General features: G+C 47.2%; 2 protein-coding genes across 3 annotated transcripts in view; both read right to left on the bottom strand.

The window, feature by feature from the left end:
- Nucleotides 1-5,244: 5,244 nt before the first annotated feature.
- Nucleotides 5,245-15,109, bottom strand: RGS16 (regulator of G protein signaling 16). Its single transcript, XM_080623868.1, has 6 exons — nucleotides 14,840-15,109; nucleotides 10,058-10,901; nucleotides 8,661-8,762; nucleotides 7,906-7,967; nucleotides 6,395-6,561; nucleotides 5,245-6,072 (listed from the first exon to the last, which is right to left on the bottom strand). The coding sequence occupies exons 2-6, from the start codon at nucleotides 10,135-10,137 to the stop codon at nucleotides 5,872-5,874; spliced, it is 612 nt and encodes a 203-aa protein (XP_080479994.1). The 5' UTR covers nucleotides 10,138-10,901; nucleotides 14,840-15,109; the 3' UTR covers nucleotides 5,245-5,871.
- A 190-nt stretch (nucleotides 15,110-15,299) lies between these two features.
- Nucleotides 15,300-24,598, bottom strand: part of RGS8 (regulator of G protein signaling 8) — a 29,918-nt gene continuing 20,619 nt past the window's right edge. For both annotated transcript variants that reach the window (XM_080622287.1, XM_080622286.1), the window contains 2 exons: nucleotides 24,251-24,417; nucleotides 15,300-22,527 (listed from right to left, as the gene is read on the bottom strand). In XM_080622287.1, the coding sequence (XP_080478413.1) occupies nucleotides 22,345-22,527; nucleotides 24,251-24,417 (350 nt within the window). In that variant the 3' untranslated portion in view covers nucleotides 15,300-22,344. The remainder of the gene's footprint in view (nucleotides 22,528-24,250; nucleotides 24,418-24,598) is intronic.

Genomic DNA, 24,598 nt, shown 5'->3' with positions numbered 1-24,598 from the left:
AAAATAAACCCCCAAAACCCAGTGTTATGATACATTACGACATCACCCAGCCACAAAAGTACAAAAGTCTTCTTCAGCTTGCTGATTTAGTTAAAGTAGTTCATTACAGTGGGAAGATAAGAAACCCTAGGATGGTAGGAACCCAAATTCTAGGATGCTAGGAACAAGGTTTTTGCAACCGGCAGAAGTGTCCTGTGCCTGTACCCCAGCAAAGAAGGATTTGCTGGTAACGCTTTCCCTCTCTCTCATGCCTGATTCAAATTGCTTTCCACAGAGTCATAAGTTTAAACTCTTAGTCCCTGCAACAGACAACGTATGGGAAACAGAAGGTCCTCAGAGGGTTTCTAGAGCACAGAAGTCACAGAGCTCCTCTCCACAACCATTCCGGTAGTCTCTGGGCTGTGTATTTTCTGCTGTATTTGCCCTTCTGCAGAGTCCTTATTTACCATCCCATTCACAGGGAGCCAGAAGACAAACTGCTGAAACACAGTCATCAGCGACATCAAGGATGTAATTAAGCAATTCTTTTTCCTCCATCCAGATGGACCTATACCCATTTTGCAACTCTTTCCCAGAGATAACATCTCTGAGCATCTGTGCCCTGACCAACAGCTACAATTAACCATGAGGTAAAACACAGCCACAAAAACTGCCTGCCAAAGTCAAAATAATTTTAAAAGTATCTAGGAATAGTAGCACAGCTTTTTAATTCATGTTCCCTGTACTTGCTGCCTTATTTTATTTCCAAAAGGGAATGTCCCAGGGTTTATATGCTTGGCCACACTGATGTGACTTTCAGTGCTGAAACACAGCCCTGAAAAATAGTCTACAGACAGATGCAGTTTAAACACTGACAGGTGATGTGGTCCACACAGGAGCATCAAACACATTTCACTTTACCATGGAGTATTTTTATATTTTTAATCTGCATTTGCTAGCTTTTTAGACTGCTGTTCAGTCCTCATCACTGCAAATAAAAAAGACCAGGAGATCTGCCAGCAGAAGTGAGCTGGGAAAAAGCAGTTAGGACCTTACCATGTATCAGTCCCTGAGCAAGGAGAGCAGAGAGGATCCATCAGGAACATCCCAGATCAGCCAAAACAGGTCAAACAAGGAACCAGGCTGAGGACCTGAGCTTAAATGCATTTCCTAAGCAGCAGAGGTGGCTCTACAGCAGCATTTCTCCCAGCTGTTGCTCATCCCCAGCTTCTCCCCATAGGCTGAGCCCAGATTGCAACTGCATCATATCAGAGCAGCCTCCAGCACAGGCAGCCCAGCCCTAGGGAGGCAGGAGGGCTGCAGAGCTCAGCACTGTCCTCAGCACCCCAGCACTGGCAGAAAGCATAAATATTATCAACCTTTTCTCAGTTCCCAAAGCACCTTGTGGATAAGAATCCCTGCACACAGCTGGACCTGATTGATAACATTGACATTTTGCTGCATGTGTACTGGGAGGGAGGGTGAGCCATATGGAAACACATCACACATGATTTCTACGCTTTATTCAGGCTAAGGCCTTGAAGTGAGAGCTGCAAAGTGGGAAGCAGTGTGATACAGCTGCTCCCTTCCTGCCAGCTGACACAAAGGCTGCTGAGCACTGCAGACCACTGGATAAGGTGTTTGTGATATCTGAAATAGTTCAGTGCATTCCATTTGCTGGTAAGCTTCCTTCAAAAATATATTTAAATGACATTTTAGAGCATTTATTTGCAGATTGTCTTTAAAATTTGCCTGCATGTGCGTTGTTATGCATGTGTACCCCTTGCCATGCATGCACACCGAAAGTTCAGCATCCAATACACCTGCCCAAATACTTGTCCTCATGGGGCCACTCTTGCAGTTATGCATATGCTCTAAGGCCACCCCAAAGGCTGCTCAGTCCTGCCAGAGTGGTGACCCTGACATTAGGAGGAGACAGGATGCCTGAGGGACACTGTCACCTCACCAAGCTGCTATTGGGAACACACTGGGTCCCAGGGCAGAGGGAAACGTGTGGTTTTTTCCACCAAATAAATCCACCCCCATCCTAGCTCATGGAAACCTGGCCCTGGAGCAAGTATGTGTCATGCCTGGGGGAGGCAGCCCCAGCCCCCACATTTGCTCTCTGGAGCTCAGATCTCTGCTGCTTCCAAATTTGCAGCCTGCGCCCTGGGAAACTTCAGCCGTGGTTTATTGGAAGCAACTGCAGCCAGCCGTGCCCAAAGGAAGTCATGGGAAGCTTCAGGTCCTCTTTTTCAATGAGATTTTGTGAGTTAGGGTTTTTTATCCCGCCAAAGCTTTAAAGGTTTTGTTGTATTACCACCGGGTTTTGCCAGCAATCACGGAGGATATGCCAGATGCAAGCATGGTTTTATTGGCTGAGTTTTCTCTTTGGGAAGCATCTCAGACTTGCAGACATGAAACTACACTGCAAATGGAATACTCCAGTATTACCTGTGAAGTCTGAGTGCTACCGCCAAGGTTGAGACTTGGCCTGGGCCATCCATCTCTATGCATGGCGCATCAAGAATGGACATAACCCCAGATTTCCATCTAAAGAAAGCTCAAAAATATTTTAATTCTGATTTTTTCTTACTTTTTTTTTGTTAGTCAACTTAAATATTTTTTCAGTTGAGAACTGGCTTTAAACAAGCTTCAAGGTATGCAAGACAAAATATTCATTTTTTTCAGTTAGCAGCTGCATTTAGAAAAAAACCCAAACAAACCACCATCTTTCTAGATGCTTCTAGATTGTTTTACTACTCTAAGTGTTTCTTGCCAGATAATTTAAATGCTTCCTGGACACCTTTCAGCTCGTTTCTTTCCTCTGACAGGCACTAAGATCAGGTATACGTACGGACTGCTGCGATTACAAATCACCTGTCTTGTAAGACAGGGCCATGTCTAATGAATAGTGAATAAAAGATAAGGGAAAGTTTGAACTGCCTTCCTCCAGTTGGGTGGATGACAGCTATGGAGAATAGGGATGGAGAAGAGACACTATCTTACAATGAATAATGATCCTTGGGCTCTGCATGGCTGCATTAGAAGAGACATAAGGCTTTATTATAGATGCAGTTGCTTGTAAAATGGCTTTTTAATGGCAGAGGCTGGCTTGTGCTAGCAGTCATACTTTGGGACCTAAGTGCTCCTGAATTACAGACACCTGTGATGCCAGCTCTTCTCACTCTCCTCCTCCACTGACACAAGCCAGTTAATGCTGGCTTCCAAAACAGGCAATAAAAAGATAACTTAAAATGTGTTCTGTTTTTATTCAAAGCATTAGCATCTCTGAGCCACACTTGAATGCTCCCCTCCCTGCAATGCTCTTGCCACAGGAAGCCCTGCAGTGATCCTGTAGTCCCTGGAGGTCTACACACCACGCACCCCTCTGCCCTCCCTAAAGCATCCCACAGGGACACAGGGGACTGACTGCTCAGACCTCAGAAACAGCACTGCAATAGAGGTAGGATGTCTTCTAATAACCACTTTAATACCAGATACTTTGTCCCTTGTAAATGAATTCAGTTATCAGCTGAGTTATTGATAAAAATCAAATATTATTTATGACATTGACCCAAAAGCAGTTTTTGTAGATAGCAGCCCTCATTTGAATCCTCCCATGCTTTTGAGACAATGGTGTCTTACTGATACTAAATAGATATTAGGATCTGCAGTCCTGTAAAGTGCTCAGAAAATGGTGAGCAAAACAAACAGTACTGAACACCCTAGCAGTCAATATACTAAAAACTTAATTTCTGCTTCCATTCTTGCTGTGAGCTGTTCAGTTCTCTTCAGTAAGCCAAATACCTTGAAGTTTTACTCTTCACAAATCTTCCCCTTTCTTTTCTGTTCCTGACACTGCAACTTTTAAAGCGACTGTGAATGCACCGTGAGCCATCCAACACAATCAGCTTTCTTTAGCATTCCTTGCAAGTCATCCAAAATTAGAATGTAAAAATTAATTGAAAACCCACTACCAAAAAAAAAAAAAAGGCATGTTGTCACAGTATTTTCCTTTTTACATTTTATTTTATAATGACAATATTATGTTAGTAATGAAAATGGACCATTGTGCATCTTTCATTTCAGTAACACAACGAAGCTGGTTCCAGTTGTAAAAATAAATAATAAATAAGAAAGCAGCTAAAATCTCCCTGTAAACCCAGTCAGGACCCACTGAAGCTCAGAGGTAGAACCAGAGTGGGGAAAGTGGAAAAGGACTCAGAATAACATCCCAAACTGGTCCTCGGTCCCTTGCTCTGCTCAAACAGCTGCAAAAAGCCCGAGTTATCCTGTGCTCCAGTGCAAGTTTGAAGGGGTGGGTGAAAGATGGTTCCCTTGGCAAGTAGTGAGTACCAGCAAGATAAGGACCTCCAGGTTTGGTCTTTAAAGATAAATTGAGGCACATGTGGCAGCCCCAGGCTGTCTCAGTACAAAACTATGCTGATAGCACGTTCCTCATGACCCAGCATGGGATACTGGTGAGCTTCCCATCGCTCACCCAAGTGCCTACTGCACCGTTGCTGGCAAATGGGATCAGCAGCTTTCCAGAGCAGCTGCAGGACCCAGAAATCCCTGCTTAGAAGGGCTTTCTGAAAAGTTCACCCCACAAGTCTGAGCTGATAAAATATGCTGCGGCGTCCTGAGACACTAAATTCACAGCACATGTCGCTGTTTCGCTTGGCTCCCTGGGTTTCTGGTAAAGTGCTGTGGCTGCAGAATGGTTTCACTGGCCAAGGGAACACCAAGCTGAATTTTAAACCAGGGGAAAAATGTGTAAAAAAAAAAAAATACAAGTTTTCAATAGGATCACTCACCAAAGTGCCTGTTTTACATCGCTATTCTCTGTCTAGGACAAGCTTAGAGGAGAAAGGAAACAACACTGATTGCAAAGCATCCTTTTACTGCCATCACTTGTCCTTCAAGCTCACAGGATACCTGCCACCTTAGACTCCTCTAGCAGCCTTGCTGGACTGCAACTCTTGCTGCTGCTGTTTGTGTCCCTGGTTCCACGGTTGTGTTACATATCTGTCTGGTCATCAATCTTAAGTTATTATACAGAAGTAATGAGAGACATGCTATGTACTACAATATCTAAAATAATTTCATTTAGAAACTCCTCAGAGCAAGGGACATGTGTATGCTTTCAGCAGTGCTCTTCTAATATATACATAATAATAATGATAAAATAAATAACAATAATAGTAGTAAAAACTTCTGCATGTGACCTAAGATTTGTGCAAACTAAAAGTCACACAGCTTAAGAGAGGGACACTGCTAGGAATATGCTGTATGGAAGAAGGTGTAAAGCTTTGATACAGAACATGCATAGGAAATGCAGAAGGATCCCAGGATCAGGAGAAGGGCTCCCTCCAGCTGAAAATGCCATGTAGTCTTTGGATTTTTATTCTGGCCATTCCCTCACAGGGTGAGCTTTGCGGGCAGGTCTGGGATGGTTGTCCCAGGCACTGCAAGAACTGCAGGCTCCTGTGCTGGCCCTGCAGCCAGCAGCTGGTGCTGCAGGTCAGAGTCAGGGTGCTGAGAAAAGGTGGGAGCTCTCTGGTTACAGATGCTATGGGGAATCCCATCTCCTTTTCCTGGGCTTGCAACTCAAATCTGATTTCTTTCTGGCCCTGTGGTGGTGCAGGTCTCCAGCCATGCTGCAAGCAGAGACATCAGGTTCCCACCCACTCTGCTGCTCCAGGGAGGGAGGACCAATTTTCCCAGCAGGTCAGTGGGAAGCAGGGAGCACTTGAGGTCTTGGGGTTCCTGCTAAATTGCCAGGACTTCAGCCGAAACCCTGCTGCACAGACCTCAGCCCTCGCAAACTGTCTCTCAGTCTCTGCCTGGTCCCCCGGCTTGTCCCCCCATGGCAAATTTGGGCACAGGTCAGGTATGTGACCGCTTGCTGATGCCACGGCTGGTGGCCTGCTTGGTCATGTCCTGGTAAGAGGCAGACTTCAGGAATCGGGGGTAGGAGTCCTTCTCCATCAAAGTGCGGGTCTTAGCCTGGGCTTCGTTAAAGCAAGTGGAGGTGGCACCTGAGAGGTTCTTGCGGGTGATCTCTCTGGTTTCATGGTCAATATTGACCTGCAAGGAAGCAGTGTCCACGAATATTAACTCAGTGTTAACTTTCCTCCCATGGGGGGACGAAAACTGTTTTCTCCATCCTCAGATGAGGATGAAGGTGCTCACGAGCTTTTATATCCGTTCACATTGGCAGACTACATGATATTAAAAATGAAAGCTCTCATGAGCTTCATAAAAATGAAAGCACATATTCCCACTGAAAAGAGAGCACTTTAATAAAAGTCAGTGACTGACTGAGTCAGGAACTGACTTCCCACCAGGATATTTCATTCCTTTCCCACTCTATTTGATGCCACAGGGCAAAGGCAGGAAATGCTCTCACCTCCCTGGGTGCCTCATTTTGGACAAACTCCTCAAAGATCCTGTTGGCCTTGGAAGCCAGCTTGGTTTTCGACCGGGTCTTTTTGAAGTCCTCACATGCCAACCAGAAGTCAAGGTTCTCCTCGCTGAACTCTGTCTTCAGGAAGGTGTGGAAGGCAGTCACTCCACCTGTGAAGGGAGAGAAGAGCAGTTAATGGGGCAGCAGGGGGTAGGAAGAGGACTGCCAGACTCCACACTGCCTGTGAGCATCCCCCTGGGAGCTCAGACCTTGACATCCACAGATTTCTTCCTTTCCCTCCAGGCAAATTCCATCCTCTGAGATGCTGCTAATTGGCCTCTAGACTCCAATAAAATACTTTCCCACACACGAGTAATCCTCTGGTTTTATTTATCTGACCTTTCTGTAATGAGGCTTCAGAGTATTTTCTTTACAGCTTCGGAAAAGAGCTAATTCTACCTATGGAGAAATCCACTGACGTATCAGCATGCCTGCACGAACCGAGCAGCAATGGCTTTATTTTATTTCTCAGCTGAAATCTAGGGGGAATGAGATGCTGAGGAGTATGGCAGAGTAATCACAGCAAGGATTTCAGAGCCAGGCTGGGGGGGAAGTGTTAAGTTACAAAGCTGGAGGTGCTTGTAAGCCATCACAGCACATGAGGAAAGCTGGAAAAAAACCCCATGAAACCCCAAACTAGCACCGTGGAAGGACTTTCTCTTGCTGTGGAATAGCTTTTAAGCTAGGCAGCTTCTTTTGTATTAAAATTTGGCACTTCTACCATTGCGTAGCTGCTGTAAAGCCCAATGTAAGGAAAGGCTTACATGTGGGACTCAAAAAGTCAAGTCCCCTCTCTGGGTCTGGAGGTACTGTCTGCATGGGGGAGAGGGAGACAGCACCTTACAGGAACCCTGTGTATCACCATGCTTATAGCAAATACTAGAGGGGAAAATGGCTACATGTAATTCAGTAAAGCAGCTGAATTCCTTCTCCCTTTAGAAGAGCCATCCCCAGAGGCATAGAATGGATAGACAGACAGACAGAGGGCAGCAGTGTAGTTTTCTGAGGAACAAAAGCCTGTGGGGAGGTGGCTGCATTGCTGTGCAAAGGAAGACTACAGAAAGCAGGCGCGTTTCCTTTTCCTAAGTGTGGAGAAAGGAACTATCAGGGCATGGTACAACATTTCCCCTGAAGGACTGCTGTACATGGGATGCCCACAATGATGCTCTTGTCCTGAGGCAGCAGCAAGGAGTTGCAAGACAGCGCTTGTGTCCTCCCAAAGGCACCCAGTCAGAAGAAAAGGGTACAGCTTCACAAGCCAGGCAGTGACCCCTATACATCAGCTCTGTCAGGGCAAGAAAGGGGCTTCTTTCTAAATCCTAAACTATCTTGTCTGAGGAAAAGACAAGATTTCCTCGCACACTGGCTCCAGGAGTACAGCCACCCCATGGCTCACTAGGAACCTATTTGTCCTATTCGCTCTCACCAAGAGAAGAACACAAGATCCTACTTACTTTTACTCTTCAGGAGTTGGTCGAAGGACTCCCTCCATTCAAGTACTTCTCGTGAAGAATCTCTGAAAAAGACAAAATGATGTAAGGCTCACTGTGCCACCAACAACACATCTTCTGCCCCATGGTGAAGGATGAGAGCACTTCAGTCAAGCAGCCCAGTTAATGGGAGACAGTGCAAGAAAGGAGGCAGCAGCACTCAGTAGGAAGCCAAAGTGAGAATCCAGCATCCGTTACCTGTGGGCTCTCTTTCCTTTCTCCCTTTCTTTTAACTTCCCTGATGGCTCACCAGACCTCAGCTCCATAGCGCAGCTTTGGCCAAGTAGCTTCTCTAAAGGATATGCAGAAGAGCTCTCTTCTGCTGGCACGAACCCAGCAGAGCCTCCTCTGCAAGATGATACCCCGCCTTCAACAGCAATATTTAGTATTTTGGTTTTAATGCTGCCTTCATTTCTCAGGGGTCCCGGGCACTAGTATGAGATGCCAGAAAATGTGGGAGCCCTGTAGGTTTCTTGCCTATTGCTGAGGCCCTGCTCTCCTGTGCCTAATGCAGGAGCATCAGTTCCCCCGTCTGATTTTATAACTGGTGAAGCTCGGAAACGATCCGCCTTCCCTGCCTGCCAGGGTGGGACCGTGGGGAGGACGAGCTGTGCTTTCTTCTCTCTGTTGCGCAGATGGGCAGGAGCATCCCCCAGGACAGCCTGGTCCACAGGGACCTGTCGCAGGCTGAACCTAGGACATGGCACTGCTTGGCTTACCTCTGCCTGGAGCCCAGCTGCAGCTTGCTGGGGGTGCCAGTCCTGTGTCCCAGGTCTGGTTTATGAAGCAGGATCCCTAAGCGCATCTTCAGGTCCTTGGCTCTGGAAGGAAGAGGAGAAGTAGGATTGTTGGACTACCAGACACTGCTGCCCAACCCCTGCTTTGCAGGGACTGAACCCCACAGACCTGCCACAGCTCAGAGGGGCAGCCCTCACTCCTTAGTTTCAGCTGCTTTTTTGCCTTGTGATTTGTGAAATAAAAGCTTCTCCCATTGCTTTTCTGCTCCCTGGCAACCACACTCAGCAGTGCATAAAGCCCAGGGGACTATTTCCTCCTGCTCTCTTCTCAGGTAGTGTCGCATGCATTTATAAAGCACATTGAGCTTTTTCCTCTGGGACAGGAGCAGCTGCTGAGTAATCAGCTGGAGCCCCCCATCCTCCTGGAGCTAACCTGACCCCTCTTCCCACCCCCCTCTCCAAGCAGTGCTATGCTGCTCTCAAAACACTGGGAAAACACAGTGATTGCTTTCTGCTCAGCAGAATAAGAGCATCTCCCTGCTGTAAGGCTGCTGCAGCAGGGCTGATGATCCCCTGCTTTTTTTGGGGGGTGCCCCTGCATCACTAGGAGCTTGCTACCATGCCATGGGGATGGCTGTGCTCCCCACTGGCACCATCCACCTACCCCATGCCTTTGAGACCCAGCGAGCCCAGTAGCAGCACGATGCTCCTGTGCCAGAGCTCCTTTGTAAGAGCCTGGGATGTTACTGCCTGTTACTGCAGCTCGGTGGTGGTGGCACAGAAGCACCTCCCTGCCGGGAGGTCTTTACAGCAATACGGTAGGAGCTGCTGCTAAATCAACTCCTCTCCCTTGGGTCCCTCCCCAGGCAGCACAGGGCGCCGCTGCTATTTGTGTGCTGCAGCTCATTCAGGCATCCCAAGGCATTCATACGAAAATAAGTGTTTAAATGTCAAGCCGGCAGCATGGGGCTTTGCAGCCATGTTTGGCAGGAGGAGCAACATGTCACTTAACGTTTCAACTGCGTTGACGAAAATGGTCCTGCTGCTGTCAACTTGAAGCAAGTTCTGCAGAAATGGAGCCAGAGAAACAACCCTCGTGTGCTTGTACGCCTGGACACACACGGGGCAGCCCCATCCAGCCTCCTCTCCCTCTTCATGTTTTACCTCTATATTCCCCTCCTGGGAAGCAGAACAGATAAAGCCAAACCAAATCTGTCAGGCCATCATTTGCTGCGTGTTTCCTTGTGGTCTGCACCCCAATTTCTGCCAAAACATCATGGCCACAGCAGCAGATGCTGGTCCAGCCGCTTCTAAGCTAGGTGCATCTTTTCCAGGTAACCCTCTACATCCCAGAATTGCGGCATGGCAAAGGCCCTTACCTTTCCAGGCAAGTGATGGGGAGCGCAGCTAACCCCCGGCACACGCTGAAAGCTGGGCACCCAGGCATCCAGCAACTCATCAGGTCCTTACGGCAGTGGCAGTGGTGTGCAACAGGCAGCTGTGGCACCACCTGCGTCCACAGTCGTGTGCTGTCGGCTGGAAAAGCAGCAAGGAGCCGTGCTTTATATCAGATTGGATGTGGGAGAGCTGGGAGGGGGGCCCAGCATCGCTCCAGCCTCCAGCCAACCAAAAGCTGCTATAGCAGAGCCCAGTGAAGATAACGGCTTAGGTAGGTTTCTTTTGTGCTGTTAAGGGAGGGGGAGTGGGAGGCCCAGGCTTATCCTTGAGCATCACAGTCATAACTGCTTCCTCAATAACAGGAAAAAACAGGCTCATTTCCACCGACATGTGGAGCCTGCTGAGTAACTGCCAGTGGGTGAGTACGCAGACGGGGAGAGCGAGAGGGACAGGACAGACGCTGTAATTCACGCCAGTTCGTCAGCTCCATCCTGTGACACGAAGACTTCCAATCCTCCCAGCGCTGCAAGGGCTGGCGTGGTGGCATTGCAGCAGCATGCTTTTCCCCAGCTGGTGTAAGCAGGAGATGTTGGTCCCCAGCAGAGTCAGGCTGCTTTACAGCATTGCAAGGGCATGTGCAAAGCCTGGTGGAAGGGTTTGCAGTCCCCAGGGTAAGCAGTACACCTGCCATTGCACTGCAGATAGAGCAGAAGGGTGTAGTGTTTCCCCATCCCCACAGATGACACTGCTGGTCCACAGTAAGGACTGATGTCTGATCCCATGTACTGGCAAAAGTCAAACTTCATCACAAACTGTCTGCTTGGTCTGTAGTAGGAAGAAAGAAGGGGAGGGGATGCACATCAAAGACAGTTTGAGCCAAGCATGGGAAAGCATCTGATAAAGGTGGATCCTAATGAGTACTGAAGATGGAAAAAAGAGGCTAAAAGCAAGGCAGAGGAAAAATTGGAAGGGAAGGACTGAAATAGCAAAACAGAAGGATGAAGAGAAAGAGTTAAGCCAGTGTGAGACACTGCATGCCAACAAACTGCAAGGTGTGGTGCAACAAGCAGAGAGCTCCATGACAGCCAAGAAGTCCCCCATGCCAAGGTCAGGCTTGCAGCATGGACGTCACTTGATTTAACATGGGTTTTGGAAGTGTTCGGCCACATAAGACTGGTAGTGTATCCCAGCTCACTGCCATGCTGGGAACACTGATGTCATGGGTACAGGCTCCTGGTATCCACAGGAAAGGTTCACACTCATATTTTGACACTGGCCATACACACATACCCTTTGCACTCACCTCCTAGCTGTAGCGTTTGGCTACGTGGGGTGGTAATATCCCTTCTCCTCCATCACTTGAATCTCCACCACCCACCAGTTCTGCACAGATGAAGTGCTCAGCGATGCCCTAGTGTTGTTTTGTCTCATCATTTTGGGGCAGGCCTGATGTTAAGCAGGACTCCATATGTGTCATTTTTGCCTTTAAAATCGTGCTCACACACTGAAGCCCATTCTCCAACGTATAGACAGCAAAGTCACAGGATGCTGTGGTGATTCTCCCCAATGTCTGAGGCATCCTGTGGCATTTCACTACACGGACTCAAGTTGATGCAGAGACTCAAATCCTCGTTTATTACCACCAAGCCCTTTTTATCCACTTGTTCAGTACTTTCCCAACCTGCACATCCATACTACGTTAAATCTCATTGGCCACTGTGAAACTCTCCAGGTAAATAGTCCAATCACAATGTTGCAGACCCTCTCACAACCCCCACATCCTCTGGCCTCCAACTGAGACTCCCACCACAACTACATCCTGGCCCATCCTCCCAAGGCTTGCTTGTTTACCTTTCCTGTCCTTCAACACCCCAACTCATTGCCCGAGGGCTTGTCAAGCACCAAGACCTCAGAGCTCATTCCCAAACTCTTTTTCATGCAAATCTTATCGCCTTCACTCCCCACGGCATCCCCCAGGGAAGTTATGCTGAGAGGAAAACCTTCAGGAGGCTGGGCACTCGTTACAGATCTACAGGACAGGGGACTTCTAGCAGCTGTAGCCAATGGAAGAGGAGCATGGGTGATATCAGCCAGAGTGGAGAAACTCTGCACACCTCTGCCTTGGCATTAAAGTCTGCTGAAACTTCCATTTCAGATCCTGTCTCGCCACTGCTTTCTCCCATATAAATAAAGTGTGTTGGGCAAGTGCATATATGATTTTACCTTGTCCCATCTGCAACAGCTTTTGAAGTACTTGGCTCAGGTGAAGCAATGCTGCTGGCAAGGCAGAAGTGAGGAAAAGTGTGTGATGCAAGCTTGGTTCCTGCGACCTCCCAGTTTATAGAGACCCCCTATAAAACCTCAGTGGGAGGGGAAGAGTCAAAGGCTGTATCTTCTCTGTGTCAAAGGTACTGCATTTACTCAGCCGGAGATACACAAAGCCATAGGAAAAGACAGTCCCACATTTAGGTGTTTGAACTGGTGTGTGGCTCTGGGACATGACACAGTGCCAGTACCATGAGTACGGGTCTGAGCCTAGGTGCAGGAATGAGATCAGGCTGTTCCAGCAACATCCTCTATGCCAAGGACAGGACAGACCCTGTGACCGCTCTCCTACAGCCACCAGCTCCCTGCACAACCCACTGCCTGGCAGCTCTGCTCTCTTGGGGCAGGTTATTTAACTTTCCCCTTTGATAGGGTGGAAGATGCTGTTCAAGGATAAGCATCTTGCCAGCATGGGATGCAGTAGGTACAACGTTTTGTAACGCAGACCTCTTCAGTAGGGTTATGCAATAGCCTCCGAGCCCAACAATGTATGTGTACTCAGATGTCTTTATGCCACTCTATATCTAATTTGATTATGTGCTTCCTGTCTCATTTAGCTTAGCAGCCTCCTGCAACCCCAGCTCAGTTGCCTGTATTATCAGTCCTTGTTTTGGAACATGAAACCTCATCAGTGTCGCAACGCGTAGGGCATGGCTCCTGTCCTGTAACCATGCTGCAGCTGTGCCAGCATGAAGCCCACCTCCCATCCATGGGGACCAGTCCTCTCAGAGTTTCATTTCCATCAGGGAAACTTGGCAGGTACACCAGTGTTTGCCGAGGTACAGCTATGGCTTCCACATCAGAAGCAACAAAACCTCTCAGCGTCAGGTATTGCTGCTGTTGTTTCTGGGTGAGTGGGCAACCTTGAAAAATAGGAAAATAAAATTTTCATCCCCAAAAACTAAACAAATGAGGCAGGTAGCAGAGAAAAGAGGAGGGACTGGTGACAGGGTGAAAAGCGCCCTTGCACATGTGCCCCAATGCACAGCCAAGCATTGAAAGGAGTTTCTAGTACCAGATATTTTTGTATTTTCACATGGTTTGCATGGAATAAGAAGGGGAAGATACAGCAATGGATGGGAAGAGAAGAGGGGTGGGGAGCCAGGCCAAGCAACGCTGCTGTCATCTTGCTGCATCATAGATGTGGGCCAGGCAACCTCACTGTGGAGCCTGACACCTGATTCATCCTAAACTGATGGGGAACCTCATGGGTAAAACCTGAAGCCAGCATTGTATGCTCCCTGTATTGCTTCAGTGGAGAATGCCAGAAGCTGACAAGTCCCCTGGGGCTGTCTGCAGGAAATCAGGGAGATGCTGAATGTGAAGGAGTAGAAAAGAGAGATCTAAAGGCTCTGCTCATGCAGCAGTCTGTTGTTAAGCTCTGGTTGTGCAAGGAGAGGTGTCTGCAAAAGAGATGGGGAAAGGGGTGGTGGCAAGGGATTTCCCATGATGAGAGGTTATTGCTGTGCAGGCAGGACTGCAGCATTGCTTGGAAGCTGGCAATGGTGCCCGAGAGTAGTGGGGAAACTGCTGAGACTGTGACAGCAGCAGAGTGTTTGCAAGGGTTCCTCAGGGACCCACACTGCAGCTGGGTCTTGGCTATGGACACAGCTTGTGAGACAGGGACAGTCAGGGGCTGCTGTGGGATGCCGTGTTCATGTGGTTGCAGGCGAGCGTTGCTCCATCTATGTCTCCCCACCCTGGATAACTCCCCGTGCATTGCAGGACAGGCAGCTGCCCGCACAGGCAGCAGCGCTTGTCACTCGGCAGCTTCTGTGCAACAACAGGCCCTCACCCTTCCCCATGGGGCTTTTAATTGATTCCCAACAAAAGCTCACGCTGTGTTCACATGAAGCATGAGAGGAAATAACTGCTCGGGAAATCTGTAGCAGTTCGGAAAGAGATTACTGGAATAAAAAAAAAAATTAGAATTACAAATGAGCTTTTCAAGGGGCAGCTGTTATCCACTCTGCTCACGTGCTCACTTTGCACAGCACCAGAGCACATCTGCGTAGGGAGAGGTATCTGACAGCAGGTATTTTTAATCTTCTTTTTCTGTTCCCAGCACCTGCTCTTTAAAGCCACTGAACAGCAAAAAACAAAACAAAACAAAACAAAACCCCAAACCAAAATCAAACAACAAAGGCGATTGCTAAATATATCCTAACTAAGAGGAGAGACAGAGCGGCACTAATGGCAGATCCTTCCCTGGATGCATGCAAATTGCTTTGGCTCAGGGACAGGCTTAGAGGGAAGAAGCAGCAGATGAAAAGGAAAAGCAATAAAAGAAAGGAAGGGAATTAGGGCAAAAAGAAGCGGGGTAGAAAGAACACAAAGGTACTGATAAATTCCACTGCACCAATTCCCAGAGAAAACCAAGCAAATTTGAATTTTGCTATTAAACGCAACCCTGTGCAGATCATGCAGCAAACACTCACCTTCTGGCAGGAACAGTGGGTTGTGCACCAGAAGAGGAGTGCTGTTGTACCCAAGGCCAGGCAAGATCCAGGTTACTGCTTGTCAGACCTGCTCGGAAGATGCTCTGCTTGGCCTCAGCCCTCCCTCACTGAAGCCCTCTCTCCAGGTGGGCAGCAGCCTCCATGGAGTTTTTGCAGCCCCACTCTACAGCAGATCTCCCTCTACACAATTTTCTAACACACAAACAACCTCCCCAGCTGTCCTCACTCCAATCTCTGCCCCTGCTAACACCTCCCCTTCCTCCTTTAGCACCCAGGATTGCTATCAGCTTCTGCCCATCCCTTCCCCAGGAAGCCCAGGCTCCTCCAGACTCCCTAAATTGGCCCTCAGGACTCACTGAGTTGCTGTGACTTCTGCAGCTCATGTATGCCCTGGTCCCCGTCTGCACTCTCACTGCCTGCTGAGCTGGCCCTTGCCTTTCCCATTCCTTATTTGTTTGCCCCCATCTCCACTGCTAGCCTTCACCCTGGGCTTTACTGCTGACTCACAGGCCTGAAGTCTGTTCAGATTTATCTTCCTCGTAGTCTCCTAAATCCTACTGACAATAGTTTGGACTTATCTCCCCAAACCATGCGTCTAGGGAGATGTAAATTGCTTCAACAGAGGATGCTGACTGCTTAGAGTTAACACATCCCTTCACCACCCCATCCAGCATGTCTGCACCAGTGAAACCAGCATACAAAAAGATGAGGGCAGGGTCCAAGGAGGCACAAGGTTCTCCCATCCTTTTCCTCCCCAGCAATTCTGCTAGGAGACAGCTTTCCATCCCTAGGCTCACAGTTCTCACTTTCCTCTTCACACAGGAAAACGTGCTCAGACACTGAGGCAGAGAGCAAGGAGTCTCAGGCTGTTTATTACGTCCTTGTGGTGTCTATACAGTACAGGTGAATAACACTTTACAATGTGGTGACAAGACTCAGTGGAGATATCATGGCCAGTTGGACATCTGATATGGCTGACGAGCTTCTCCAGCCTCGCAGGGGAAGGTGAGCCTAGAAACAAGCAGCTAATGCAGGGGGAAGGTCAAACTGAACCCAAGCCATTGCCTTTTCCCTGACTGGGAAGGAATCAGATTAAACAGCCCACGTCCTGCTCAAACGGCTCCTGCTGTTATCTACCAATACCAGCAGCACTCAGACACTTTGGAGGCAATTACAGCATCAGGACCTAATTAGAGTTAAAATGTGGCTTAGAGGTCTTAAAAAAGCTGGTCTTTTTACTCAGGTACCTGGTGGCTCTCTTCTGAGTTTACTCTATGGAGTAATGCCCTCCTAAATCTGTTCTGAACCACCCACAAGCATGTTTCCCAAGTAAAAAGACATCTTTATTATCTTAGAAACCTTATTTGGTGCTGTTGGGTTTGGAGTCCAGTCCTCAGGGCCCCTTCTGGCCGATGGGACACTGCCAGCCCAACAAAGATGGAGGTGCCTGAGAGCTTAAAGAAAAATCTGAACTGTGCATGTCTGATTTGGGTTGCTTGTAGAAGAAGCGGGAGAGAGGTTATAGGAAGACAAGATACTTCAGTCATGGTTTTTGAGGAAGGGGGATCTCCCTGAGGGTGTACTTGTACCCTGATCTCTTCATTACAGAGGACTGTGTAAATAAACATGACACAAGATGTCTCCTTCCCCTTGCTGTTTTTCAGCTGGTGACTGCAGGCACTGATAGAGCAATGTGAAGACATTTATCTTAGGATAACACCATTATCTATGCTGTAAATGCAAAGATGAGCAGCTCTCATCTGTCATGTTTTACACCCAGCCTGGGGCATGTAGCACATGATCAAACTGGGAGTTGTGGGGCTACTGGAGACAAACAGTTCACACTGCACTTGGTCCCCATACCTTTCTGGCATGCCAGGTCTCTCCAGAAGCAGGCACTGCCTTTTCTTCTGTGCCTTTTTACCAGAAATGTTGATTTTTTTATTTTTTTTTTTTCAATAATAAGCCCCTTTTGCTATCTCCTGCCATGCCCTCAGTTCCCTGAACTCCAGTTGAGTTTACTGCAGTGTCAAATTAGAGATACATCCCTCCAGTAAAACCAAGAGGAGGCACAGAGCAGAACGACTGACTTTACTAAGTAAATACAACACACCCCCCTTTATCTACACTCTTTTTTATGTCAGAAAGCCAAGAGGAAAGACAGCATTGACCCTGCTGAAGCAGCTGCTGACTCTGCGCAGCCCAGCTGCTGTCTCAACTAGTCAGCCCTTGCCACGAGTACAGCACATGGAGCATAGATGAAAGAAGACACCATTCTGGGGACAAAGCCCAAGGGGTGTGTGGTAGAGAAAAGCATTCTGATCTAGCAGCAAAATGTACTGTAATTCCAGTTCTGTGATATAACGCTTTGATGCCAGAGAAAACAGTATCAAGGAAGAAGACAGCAGCCCCAGGAATGAAAGATAATGTAGAAATTGTGTGAAGCAATTTCTTCTTATATAATGGGAAACGAATAGTTATTAGGAGCTTCACAGTGACAGTAGGAGGTATGTAGGAGAGAGGTGGCAAGATCAGAGACAAGTGTCTCGGGAAGTAAAAGACAAAGGAGAGTGGAGGGATAGATGGGGATAGATGGCATGCAAACAGAGGGGCATGGGAGGAGGTTATGTGAGACACAAGCTCAGATGAATGGAGGCAAACAGTGCTGGTGGAGAGGAAGGTTTGCATGGACAGGAGTACTTCAGGGAGTAAACTCTAAGAAGGAGGAAGAAGGAAGACCACGTAGACAGGACTGAGAGGGAGAGAAGGGTTTGGAGGGAGAAGCAAGAGGTCCCCAGGGAAGGGAAAGCTTGCACTGGCAGGTGAGAGGCACTCCAGGGCTGGCATGAGGTATGGTTTGCTATTGCTCTGAATGCTGTAAACATTTTGGGTTTGTGTCTATCAGTGAACATTCAGTTCAGTTTGATATATGTGCTCTTATGGGTAACTGGAAGCCTAACAGAGTTTTACATCTCTTATTACTAGTCAAACTTACACACAAGGCAAACACAACACTGGGCTAAAAATCTTCTTTTATGTTATTTATGCCTAATTCTCCTATTTTAACATGCACATCTATGTCTTGGAAAAGATTCTCTAGTAGGAGATACTAAACAACATACGCTTGAAGTCACATGCACTCTCACCCACCCACACCTGCAGACACACACACCTATTTCCACCTCCCACTTAGACTAGCATGGAGGGCAGGAACCCATTGGTACATTAAGAAGTCCAGTAAAAGCAACGGAAATCATCCCAGGCCTGATGGGCCAAAGTAGAAGAAAGTCAAAGCAGACTGGGGTTCTGCATCTCCTTCTGGAGTTAAGAACACCTGAAGCTTATAGACAATCTCTAAACACTTCTTCCCTTTTGCTGTCAAAGGACTTCGGAGCTGACTGGATACATGCCAGCAAACACACAGAATGAAAAGAGCTGAGCGAAACAATTATTTTCCCTCTCTTCATGTGATGGCATACACTAACATTACTTGAAACAGGAAGAAAATGTTGGAGGTGTGTGCTTGTGGAGAGGAGAAATAGGGTTTGTAAGTCATGAATATCCCGTTCACATCAGTAAGAGATGAATCAAAGATAGGATATTTGTCCTTGAAGGGGATTAGTCATCACTCAGTGCTTTGGCTCAGTCATTATTCCCTTCATTTCCCCTGGTTTAAGGGGAAGAGCTATAGCTGCCTATTTGAATTCACTTCAGACTGACATTTGGCATGAAAGAAGCAGCTGGAGCCAATTTCGTGGTTTAAAAAAAAAACCCAACAAACCAACAAACTTTAAATAACTAGTCTGTTTTCCTTCAAGAGATACAAACTGTAAGAGAAGCCACAAAAATAATCATGATAGACTCATGTGCATCAGACAATCCATTTGGTCCACTCTATGCTATAGGAAGTTTGCCATGGGAGGATATTTATCTGGCACTAATTTAATGGGAAAAATACTTCTCCTATCAGCCAGCATGATAGAGTTCCTGTCTCTCAGCAATTGCATCTCTGAATAAATCTGATCAAAGCTATTCCCCAGGTGGATGGGGAGAGAGGGGAGCTTGGTTTTTATAGGATGTTGGTTACTTTAAAGTTTTTCCACAAGTTCGGTCATGAACTGAAAGGTTGACAGCACCAACACTGGAGGAGCTTGCTGAGAAATGTTACCTCCTGGGCTTCTGAAGTCACACTCTGAACAGGGCCAGCCTTTTTAGCCATCAAGGAAGCCTCACTTCTGAGTTTCTGTTCCTCATTCCTTGACACAAATATCTTATTTCTGCTGTTTCCTCATTGCCTTCTTTTATCTGTGACCCTCATCATCATGGGTGGCTGCAGGCCACCTTGCTGAAAAACCTTGTCTGGGATGTGTCAGCTGGCATTAGAGGTCAGCATCGTCAAAGCCCACCCAGAAGACGTATCAGTGGCTTGAAGAATGCCATAAAGCACTTAACGTGATGTTTCTGCCTTCTCTTTAAAAGCAATGACTTGCATAAGCCTGCTGCAGCTGTCCCCCACATCCAGGGCAGCATTGGAATGCTTTTTGCATGTGCAATCAAGAGGAGGCTGAAATGGAGGAAGGCAGGGCCTTCCCTTCATCCCTTGCAACACAACTTGTTTGACACCACAGCATTGGGAAGCTGAGCTGCTGTGTTGCAGTAGTTGGATCATCAGTCACTGTGCTGTTTTGTGGTCACACTGACACTGGGTACAACTGGCACCAACGAGCTATCTCAGGGGGAAATATTTAAGCCAAAGCAACCTGTACCCCTGAGAGATCCCAGTCCAGCCTGTGTTATACAGGTGTAGTAGACATAGTGTTCGTTGGGGAGTTCTTCTAGCCCCTCCTCACATTCAGTGGCTTTTCATCCTCTCTTGCATGTCAAGCAGTGTTTCACCACAACGTGGGGTGGTTTGCCCACCTCTTTCCCTTTCACCTGTAACAGGAGGTTATATGTATAAATGATGTGACTCTGTTCCACTTCCTATAGTCCAGATATCATCAGGGACAGCCATTGGATGTGTGCCTCTATATCCTTTGCTTCTGCCTTTAACTTCTTCCAAAGCATTGCACAGGCTTCCCCAGACACCTGTACCACTAGACCTTCTTTGCAAGGTACCTTGTTTGCCATAAAGCTATGGGCCCATGAACAAGTGGCCAGTTGAGTTGCTGCATAATGTAGACCCCTTGGATGAATCATGGCAAATCTGGGGCATTTTCCAGACCTTGCTCATTGCTTGCACTTTCACATAAGCAGTAAAGAAGTTTGCATGGAGCCACCACAGTGAAATTTGCAAAGTAATGTCCAGATCTTGAGCTTTATCTCTCTGAACACATGGCATTATGGACCTCACATACCTCAACAATTTCAGAAGTTGTGCCATTGAGCCTGAGCATGGCTGCAGAATGCTACATCTCTCAACACGCTTCAGACCCTGCTTCTCAAGTTACCTTGCAGGGGCAGAGGACAGTCAGGAACACTGGTTCAGGATGCCAGAGCACTCTGTTCTTTCTGGCCAGTCCTCGGAAGAAGGTAATTGGAGATGGTATCTGCCTACCAAAGAACTGGAGAATTCTAGAGATGACGAAGCAGGTACTGAAAAGCAGGTTTCCCTACTGAACATAAATTTTGCACTTGCACTGAATTTAGGCTTTAGTGTCTTAGAGACCACAAGAGTACACCTCCAGAATAAACAAATACGTTTACCACCTCTATCTTGCTTCTAAACTTATTTGTCCTAATGTCCTGCACAGCATCCTTACAAAAAGCCTCAAAACCTGTTTCCTACCTAAAGCAGGCTTTAATATCTAAGCAGGCTTTTTGTATTTCATTCCATGCACATTATGCTTAACTTCAGAATTCACTCTACCTCGTTTACACCACATTACAGTAAGTATCACCAGCTTTCTGATGTATCAAACCTACCCACCACCTTCAACTAGAGCAGAGGTTTACAGCCTCTGATCTGTGGATGCTTGAGAGAAGGAAAAGATCCAGGGGGTCACTCTCCAGACCTTCATAAAACTAAGTAAATAAACCTCTGATCTGTAGGCTCAAATGCATGGACAGGCTGTCTGCTTCTCCGCTAGAAAATATTGCAAGAATCTGGCAGCTGATAAGCTAGAACAGCAATGCCGTAGAAATGGGGCCTTCAGATGGTATTATTGCACGGCATAGAGGAGGTGCTACACAACTGATATCTACACAGAGCCTTCTCCCACAGCTGTCTATCCAGGCTATGGGAGAAGGGCCAAAGAACACTTCACACATCACTACACACGCGGACACTCATCCTGCTCACTGCATGTTCCCCTGTGTCCTGTTTTTAAGCAACACCATGCAGCAGAGTCTCTGTTTTAGTAGATCTTTACATGGGATTGAACCCACAGTGGACAACTGGTAGGTAACAACAACAGTCAATAATCAGCAAATGACAAAAACATAATTGTAACTTTTCATGTTACCTCTCCCTGCCCTGCTATGCAGATGTAGTATCTCCCTACAGATACTACATGAAAAATGCTATCTGCCATAGAAGACAGCTCTTTGTACATCTCAGCATGGGGCAGATGGGACATTCTTTCCTAACAGCTGGCAGGTCATTCTTGAGAAGCTACCAAGCCTGTTAATGTCTCTTATGGCTAGGAACCTCTTTGTGTTAGGTTTAGGGGTGGTGCCTAGCACAATACAGCCTGAATGATGGCAGGGGTCCTGAGGCTGAACTACAGCACAAATAAATGATATTAACGAAAAACAATCACTTTCCCTAGAGGACTTGCCTGACCAGGTCTAGTGAAAGCTTTTGGGATTACATTCCTTATGAGAAAAACTTAGCTCCTTGACAGTCATATGGAAAATAACTCTTAATCTCCATCCCTGGGAGATAAGGGACTGTGACAGGGTAGCAGCTGATGTTACAAGGTGTGCAATCAAAATGGGAAGGTGAGCTGAGTTCATTGATGGTTTCCACTCTGGGAAGCAGCATGAATCATGTGCCTTTGCCTTCTCTCCCCCTCCTCATGGTCCCTGGATCCAGACACCAGCAGCCAGTGTGGGAGACAATGCTTCGGACTGGACTTGGCTTCACACATTTCACAACTGCCCTTAGGGCCCTTCCAAACACAGGGGAGAGGTGAGAGCCAGGGAGAGGTCTGGAAGGATGAAAAGGTGCAGTGGCATTATTTACATACAAACCAGCATAGTAATTTCAAAGGAAACTTCCCTTCCCAACAGATGACCCCATGACTAGAAAGGATTATGGGTTTGTGCTAGAGGGGCAACAACTGCAAGGTGCTACCACTAACCAAAAAAAAAGCACAGAAAGAGTCCTAATACCACATCTGGATCACATTCTGGAAGCCTCTTCTTCCCCTTCTCCCTCTTTTCTCATTCCCACTGTTTTTAACACCAAGAAAGTTTCACATTTAGACATGGATTTTCGCTGTTGTGGGAAGCACATGGTTTCTCAGGGCCCCATCGCTGCTTTAACTGAGCCTCCTCTGGGTTTGAGACAGCAGGTCTGTGTAAATTTTGGACCTCAGGAACCTGGGGTAAGAGTCTTTCTCCATCAGGCTGTGCACCTTCCCCTGGGCTTGGTCAAAGCAAGAGAGGGAGGGCTCCTGCATATTTCTTCTTGTCAGCTCCCGTGTCTGGAAGTCTATGTTCACCTGGGAAAAGTAGCAGAAGAGAGTTTGGTACCAACTGACCAGTTTGCCTCCTTCAAATGGCACATTTGTCTCATCTATGGCTGTAAAAGCAGCAACAGAACTAATGTCGTGCTCTCATCCATGCCTAAACAGCCCCTCAAACTCTGAGGGGTTTAGCAGTCCAACATATAAATCCTGCCCCAAATTTGGAAAAGCTGAATGAGATTTATAGTGACCTGAGCACTTCTGAAATCAAATTACTTTTATTTAGGCTCTTAAGCATGGGTTTATGTAGCACATCTTCTAAAAATGCTGACTCAGCCTAACCTCTCTCCTGTTGATCAAGATTTCTCTGGTCCCTTTATTCTTCACTACAGCCCAATATAAGGGTGAATGAACTTTTAGCTGGGTTTATACTATTACTACATTCTTACTAAATGTTTTTAAACTTTATTGTTATGGATTGTTTGATTTTTCCAGTAACAGCTTCGTGTTACAATATCTCAAGTGAGGGCTTGGTAAAATAAACCGCCCTCATGTTATGACTGCCGTTTGTTTGCAAAGCCAACAATGTGAGTTTTCCTGTTTTCTTTCCCTATTGAAGCAGTCAGCGTTTGTTATGGTTATGGTTTAAAACCTGGGTGAAAATATGTTATTTGTTGTTATTAACCCAGTGTCCAGTCTTCAAGGCGTCTAAAAAGTAAAGCTGTCTGCCTTAGCTCAGATCACAGCTATATAGATTAACTCTCTGTATCACTTAAGGGTCATTTCACATTCTAGCATGCCAAAATAATGAAAACAGGACCAAATTTTAGGAAAGACCTCATCCAACCTGCACTCACATTTCTAATCCAGATTCAGCCCTGCAATCCTGAAAATCTCACCCAGCTTCATGAGTAACAGCAGGAAGATGCTCACTAAGGGTGATGGGGATTGAAGCATGTCCCTAGACACCCACATCCCCTTGCTGTGGGTGCTTCTCCATGGCCTCGCAATAGCCTTTCTAGTTCAAAGATGGAGTAAAGAGAGCCCTTATAGGGGGATCCCCTCACAGGCACATGTGTTGTGACAAGCATCCATGCAGTCTACTAGAGGACCACCGTGGGAGAGCAGGTGCAGTAATCACCCTTCTGGTTGTGTTATGAATACAATAACACAGCCCAACATCACGATGCAGGATCTGACAGTCACATAGCCTGACAGTACTTGAAAGAGGACTTAACTCCAAGCTTCGGGCTGTGACTGCACTTTTTGTTCAGCTCTGAGTTATTGATCACATCTTTTAGGAGGTCTAATTGAGTTGGGAGTTAGTCAGCAGATAAGTACTCTTCCCTGGAGAGTCAACAAGTTAGTCATTTGTGGAATGCTTCTGTGCAAAATGTCCTGCAAGAAATGAGCCCAATAGCCTGCTCAGGGATTGATAGTAAATTAGAGGAGCAAGGTGAAATACTCCTAGGAAGCTCATAGAGGTTACGAAATGTAGGTTGCGGTTGCCAGTGAACTCACTGGCTGTGACTAATTTAGCATCATCAAAGTGGCTGCCCTCACCATGGGATGAGTCACCGTGAGCAGAGGCAGTTACAGCAGAAGGATGGCATTCCCATCCTTCTTATCCTTTCCTCACCATCACCTCTGGGAGGAGAGGGGTAGCTCCCCAGCACCCTGCAAGTCCCTTTTGGGGGAAGTGAACCTGCTTCCTGTACCACAGGGATGCTCTGCCTGCCCAGGGTGCTGGCATACTCACCTCTCGAGGAGCCTGCACATCAATGAACTCCTCAAAGATCCGCTGAGCCTTGGAGGCCAGCTTGGCTGCTGAGCGGGTCTTCTTGAAGTCTTCACAGGCAAGCCAGAACTCCAAGTTTTCCTCACTGAACTCCGTCTTCAAGAAAGCACGGAAAGCAGCCAGCCCATCTGCAAAAGAGATGTGGGGAATTACAGCAGGAGAAGAAAGAGGGTGGGGAGCAGTCTCTTTAATAGACATTTTTGTAGTTTAGCCCAGCTAGTAACTCAGAACCACACAGCCTTTTGCTCACCTTCCTCTTTTCCCCCCTGCTCCTGGCAGGATGGGGAGGAGAATTGAAAGAAGGGTTGA

This window comes from Psittacula echo (assembly GCF_963264785.1).
Source record: "Psittacula echo genome assembly, chromosome: 7".
Classification (NCBI taxonomy): Eukaryota; Metazoa; Chordata; class Aves; order Psittaciformes; family Psittacidae; genus Psittacula; species Psittacula echo.
This window is presented reverse-complemented; position numbering and strand designations above follow the sequence as displayed.